This window comes from Mastomys coucha, unplaced genomic scaffold, assembly GCF_008632895.1.
Source record: "Mastomys coucha isolate ucsf_1 unplaced genomic scaffold, UCSF_Mcou_1 pScaffold11, whole genome shotgun sequence".
In the NCBI taxonomy this organism is placed as follows: Eukaryota; Metazoa; Chordata; class Mammalia; order Rodentia; family Muridae; genus Mastomys; species Mastomys coucha.
The window spans coordinates 32,013,055-32,019,612 of record NW_022196893.1 but is presented as its reverse complement, the minus strand read 5'-3'; the positions used below and the strand labels follow the sequence as shown (position 1 = coordinate 32,019,612).

Here is a 6,558-nt window from a genome sequence, read left to right as displayed (position 1 = left end):
ACAGTGGACAGCCCACGCTAGCGAGGAAACACAGTGGACAGCCCACGCTAGGGAGGAAACACAGTGGACAGTCCACGCTAGCGAGGAAGCACAGTGGACAGCCCACGCTAGCGAGGAAGCACAGTGGACAGCCCACGCTAGCGAGGAAATGCAGCAAGGCTAACATTGTAAGAAGCACCTGAGCCCAGGGTTGGCCGTGAATCTGGGAGAGGGTTTGACAAGAATCAGGACAGGAGGTAGAGTGGGGTTGTGTTTGCACTTAGGTCTCAGTGAGTCACACTTTGAGCTTGATTAATGAGTAAAGCAGATCCAACCAGGTCAAGCATCCTTCTTTTTTTACTGTAATGTTTATCTTCATTATATTTAACTGTGTGTGTATGTGCATGAGTCGGACATGTCCACATGGGTACAGTGCCCCCGGAGATCAAAGATACTGGGTCCTTTGGAGCTTGGGTCACAGGCAGTTCTGAGACACCATACATGGGTGCTGGAAGCTGGACTTGGGTCCTCTTTAAGAGCAGAATGTAGCTGCAGAGCCATGTCTCCAGCCTGAAAGCACCCATGCCTTTTCTTTAGAACCCTTGTTTGTTTGTTTGTTTGTTTGTTTGTAGACAGGATCTTGCTATGTCCTCCAGGCTGGCCTGAAACTTGCCATCCTCCCGCCTCAGCCTTCCAAGTGCTGAGATTACAGGTGTGGGTGTGTGTCACCATGCCTGGCTAGGGCATCCCTTTTAGATACAAGAAACAGCGACTGGATCTAAAGATGCCCATTGCATAGAAGAAACTTAGAGGCTCAGAAACATTATCTTCAAACACTTGAAATTCTGTTATAAGAAAAGGACTCAGCCCATCCCAAGCTGTTTAGAAAGCAGAATTATAATCAAAAATTATATTTAAAAATATATGTGTTCTGCCGGGCGGTGGTGGCGCACCACTTGGGAGGCAGAGGCAGGCGGATTTCTGAGTTCTGAGTTCGAGGCCAGCCTGGTCTACGGAGTGAGTTCCAGGACAGCCAGGGCTACACAGAGAAACCCTGTTGTGAAAAACCAAAAATATATATATATGTGTGTGTGTGTTATTTACATGTGTGCATCTGTGTGTGTATGTGTGTGTGTGTTATTTACATGTGTGCATCTGTGTGTGTTATTTACATGTGTGCATCTGTGTGTGTATGTGTGTGTATGTTATTTACATGTGTGCATCTGTGTGTGTGTGTTATTTACATGTGTGCATCTGTGTGTGTGTGTGTGTATGTGTGTACTTACATCACAGAACAATAGTGTGATAAGATGGCTTTTGGGAGTCTGCTTGCTCAGTCTACCACATTGTCTCAGAGATGTGACTCGGGCTGTCAGGGTTGGTGGTACCCTGACCCTGACTCTGAGTACCTTTACAACTGACACATCTCTGGCCTCAGAATTTATTTTTTTTATTTATCAACTAAATTTATTAATCATCTACTGTTGTGCTGACTTTAGATTAAGAGGAAGCTAACATTTGGTTCCAAATTTATGTTAATGATTAAGCTAACTTTTTTTTTTTTTTTTTTTTTTTTTTTTTTAGAATTATTTGTTTTATTTGAGTACACTGTAGCTGTTTTCAGACACTCCAGAAGAGGGCATCAGATCTCATTACAAATGGTTGTGAGAAACCATGTGGTTGCTGGGATTTGAACTCAGGACCTTTGGAAGAGTAGTCGGTGATCTTAACTGCTGAGCCATCTCTCTACCCTAAGCGTCTCTTTTAACCTTAAGTTTTCCAAAAATAAGATAAAATACACTCTGAGATAGTTTTCTGTTCTGTGTCCAAGCAGAAGTTGAATTACTTTAGTGTTTGCTTGTTTGGAGATGGTCTTACTTTGTAGCTGTTTTAGTGTCACTGTTGCTGTGATGAAACACCATGACCAAAGCAACCTGGGAGGAAAGGGTTTTTTCAGCTTACACTTCCACACCACAGTCCATCATCAAAGGACTGGGCGGGAATTCACACAGGGCTAGAACCTGGAGGCGGGGGCTGTTGAAGAAGCCATGGAGGGGTGCTGCTTACTGGCTTGCCTCCCATGGCTTGCCTCCTCAGCCTGCATTCTTAGAGAACCCAGAGCCACCAGACCAGGAATGGCAGTGATTACAATGGGCTGGGTCCTCCCCCCCTCCCCGTCAATCACTAAATAAGAAACTGCCCTACAGCCTGATCTTATGGGGGCATTCTCTCAGTTGGGGTTCCTTCTTTCAGATGAATCTAGCTTGTATCAAACTGACCTAAAATTAGCCTGCACAGTAGCCCAGGCTAGCCTGCCTGCTTCTGCCTCCCAAGTGCTGTAGTTAAGGTCCTGTGCTACCACACCAAGCATCCTCCTCCTCCTTTTTTAAAGTTTCATTTATTAGTGTGTATGTGTCTGCACCACATGAGTGCGGGTGGCTGCACCCTAGAGAAAGACATCAGATAGCCTAGAACTGGAGTTAGAGGTGATCGTGAGCCACGTGGTGTGGATGCTGGGAACTGAACCGGGGTCCTCTGCAAGAGCAGCCTGTGTGCTTACCAGCTGAGCCATCTCCCCGGCCCCTGGGTTACTTTTGATCCCGGACGTTGCAGAGGCACACCGTGCAGTCCCATGCTGAACAGTGAGGAAGCTATGAAGACAGCCTCAAAGAGCTCTTCATGTTCTGACAGAGGAGATGGGCAGCGGGCGAGTTGGTTCTCCCGCACAGCTTGTGGTTCTGAGGAAATTGTGTAAACCTTCTCTGCTTACAACAGTTTATAGTCTCTGTGTGCTTAGAGCTCTTAGGATGCTTGATGTTCAGCATCTGTCCTTAAAATAATAATTGTGTCGGCTACCAAGGTTCACAAAGAGATGTCCCCACCCTAGGCACAAGACTCATCAGTAGCAGATGGAGGATTGAGACCCAGGTTAGTGCGATTCTCGAGGTTGTTTCTCCTGGAAGTCGAACCGGTTTGTAAAAGACTTGTAGTACAGGTTTCTCTAGCTGAGAACCTCTGTTTTCCTAAGATCATGAGGGACCCTGGAGCTCATCAGCTTATTAGAAGGTCAATTTCAGAGGTAAAGTCCAAGAATCTAGTGTCTTTGCTTGGTGCTCTGTGACACACCCTGGCCTTGTGTGCCCCTTTCTCACCACCCTGGCTAGGAGAGGATTGCCAAGCGCGGCCGGAAACTGGTTGACTACGATAGTGCCCGCCACCACCTGGAGTCAGTGCAGAACGCTAAGAAGAAGGACGAGGCCAAAATGGCCAAGGTAAGAACAGTCAGACGCCCTCTCCTCTGGCCAGAGTGGACAGGCAGCTGGGCTAAGACAAGTTCAGAAATGATGGGCTCCTGGGCCGTTTTCCCCTGTTACTGTAAGGGCAGTCCAAGTTCTGTGGCTGAGGAAGAGGAGGACGTGGGTCTGGGCAGGGAGAGGAGACCAGGAGAAAGTGGAGGAGGGTCTGGGCGGGGAGGGGAGACCAGGAGAAAGTGGAGGAGGGTCTGGGTGGGGAGGGGAGACCAGGAGAAAGTGGAGGAGGGTCTGGGCAGGGATGCAGGAGGCTGAGGAGGGTCTGGGCAGGAGGGTGAAGGAGCAACCTCCAGCCCCTGTTCCTTCATCTAGGCAGGAGTGCAGGAGTGCGGGAGGGTGAGGAGGGTCTGGGCAGGGGTGTAGGAGTGCAGGAAGCTGAAGAAGGTCTGGACAGGGGTGCGGGAGGGTGAGGAGGGTCTGGGCAGGGGTGTGGGAGGGTGAGGAGGGTCTGGGCAGGGGTGCAGGAGGGTGAGGAGGGTCTGGGCAGGGAGCTTGCAAGAGGGTGAGGAGGGTCTGGGCAGAGGTGCGGGAGGGTGAGGAGGGTCTGGGCAGGGGTGCAGGAGCAGCCTCCAGCCCCTGTTCCATCATCTAGGCAGAGGAAGACTTCAGCAGGGCCCAGGTTGTGTTTGAAGATCTGAACCAGGAACTCCTGGAGGAGCTGCCTATTCTTTATAACAGGTAACGACTGACTTTCAAGGCGGGCCAGCTGCTTAGGCCAGCGGATTTCAGAGCCACCTGATGGTCCAGATATGGAAAGAGCGTAGGATGCTGCCTCTGCCCTGCAGTGGCGTGTGTGACTAGGCAGCATCCTTATCTCTCTAGATTTGTGGCACAGATCACCATCCCTGCCCCACCAGCTTTTCAGGTTTGAGGACAAGGTGTTGGTTGGGTAGGAGAGATCTTGTCAGGAAAGTGCATTGTCACCCACTCGGCAGGGATACGCCCTCGTTGTAGACAGTCTAGATTTATTTTGCACAGTGGAAGAGAAACTTCACTTGCATCTTATTTCTATCGAACTAAGCATGCTTAAATAGATTGCAGCAGGATACTGCGCTGTATGCAGTTTGTCCTCTTACAGCTGTTCTCGAGGCTAGCTATGTAGCCCAGGGTGGCCTTGCCTTAGGCGTTCGATCGTCCTATTTGGACCTCCCAGGTGCCAGCATTACAGGCATGATCACCATGTTAAGCTGTTATGATATCGTTTTTTTTTTTAATTGACTGCATTTATGTGTCTCCAAATTTAAACAGAATGGCAAAACATAGTTTCTTTCAGTGTGTTATGGGTAGCCCACCAAAGATGGCCACTCAGACACAGTTATAGCCAACCGAAAGCCTTTATTTTGGCAAACTGTGACCACAGCCAAGTATTTGGGGGCCCAGGGGTGGCCATAAGCATCCAGAATACGGGGTTTTGAAGGCAGAAACCATGTTCTGGCATCTTGATCAGCAGGTGCCAGAACAGAAGCACCCAGTTCAGAGAAGCCAAGCTATGCGGTTAGCTGCAGGGATTTCACACAAACAGGCTAAGATATGTTAGTCCTGACCTCTGGTCCTAGACTAGAGGCGGGTAGTTTTCCACAGGATTCTCCATCAGGGTCAGACTTCTGTCAGATCTGAAGTGGTCTCAGCAAGAATACAAGGTGCAGGACCTCTGCACTGCCTGCCACACGCGTGCTTCAGATGCAGACTTCCTGATTTATCTATAGGAGAATTCTGATGCAATACACACACATAAAAGTTGTATGCTGATGAAAGGGAAAGAATGGATATTATTATATTAATTATAATTATGTGGCCTTATATTTTTATAGCTCTTTTAAGAATTCTGCAAGCAGCTTCTACATTAATATCTTTAAAGCCCAAAACTGGGGCTGGAGAGATGGCTCAGTGGTTAAGAGCACTGACTGCTCTTCTGGAGGTCCTGAGTTCAAATCCCAGCAACCACATGGTGGCTCACAACCATCTGTAATGAGATCGGATGCCCTCTCCTGGTGTGTCTGAAGACAGCTACAGTGTACTTACATAAAATAAATTTAAAAAAAAAAAAAAGCCCAAAACTATGGGGTCACCATGTATCCCAGGGTCTCACTATGTAGCCCTGGCTGGCTTTGAACTCACAGAGATCCACTTGCCTCTGCCTCCCAAACACTGGCATGTGCTGCCACACCCAGCCAGATAACTTTGAAACTAGAATTAGACTAACCCTCAGTGTCAGCCTGGCTAATTTGTCTCCCCTCTCTGCACTCCTGGCCCGACTGTCCTGAATCAGATTCCAGCACATCCTCGTCCACTTGTCCAGGATGGCAGCGCTGTTCTCTGGAGAGCCCTGGTGGCTAGCCAGGCTCCCCACCACCCTCACGTGTGCTTGTGTCTTTCCTCGTAGTCGTATTGGCTGCTATGTGACCGTCTTCCAAAACATTTCCAACCTGAGAGATGTCTTCTACAGGGAGATGAGCAAGGTGAGAAACTCTGGCCAACTGAGGCTCCTCAGTGGAACCATGGTGGGCCTCACGTTGACAGCATCTTCACATACTCTTACTGGGAACACAGTGTGGCTTTTATCGCCTGATGAGACGACAGCCTTGACTGATTGTGTTGAGTGCCGTCAAGTGTGCACTTGCGCACTCTCTCCGAGGGCCCTGTCCACCTCCATTAACTGACCGAGCAGAAGCATCTAAACTCAAGGCCCAGCATGAATGAGGAGGTGGGGCACGGAAGGGAAGCCTCTGGCGATTGCTAGGGTTGGGAGGGTGGTACTCAAACCCAAGCCAGCCATGTTTCAGGTGGAGTGGGACCAGTGTCCACGACAGGCAGTCATAGAACGTGACCATGTGAAGGCCTTTCTGCTGCGACATCACAGGATTCTAAGCTGTTTCCACATTACTTTCATAGACAGACGCAGATCCCTTCCAGTGCCCTGCTAACTTAGGATCGCTTTATGTTAGCACGAACTGTCATCCCCTGGATCACCTGAAAAAGGGACACCCTCCTGTCAAAACCTGACCTGAGGGAGACCCTGCTGTGTGACAGAGCTAATCTGAGAGAGACCCTGCCCTAAGAAAGACCTTGCCCTGAGAGAGAAAGCTGCCTTGAGAGAGACCCTGCCCTGAGAGAGAGACCCTGCCCTAAGGGAGACCCTGCCCTGAGGGAGACCCTGCCCTGAGAGACCCTACCCTGAGAGAGACCTTGCCCTGAGAGAACCTACCCTGAGAGAGACCCTGCCCTGAGAGACCCTGCCCTGAGAGATCCTACCCTGAGAGAGACCCTG

The 6,558-nt window shown here is 49.5% G+C and overlaps 1 protein-coding gene across 1 annotated transcript in view; it reads left to right on the top strand.

The window, feature by feature from the left end:
- Positions 1-6,558, top strand: part of Bin2 (bridging integrator 2) — a 31,464-nt gene that overhangs the window by 15,375 nt on the left and 9,531 nt on the right. Inside the window, exons 6-8 of the mRNA XM_031356061.1 lie at positions 3,144-3,251; positions 3,883-3,968; positions 5,674-5,749. Of these exons, the coding sequence (XP_031211921.1) occupies positions 3,144-3,251; positions 3,883-3,968; positions 5,674-5,749 (270 nt within the window). The remainder of the gene's footprint in view (positions 1-3,143; positions 3,252-3,882; positions 3,969-5,673; positions 5,750-6,558) is intronic.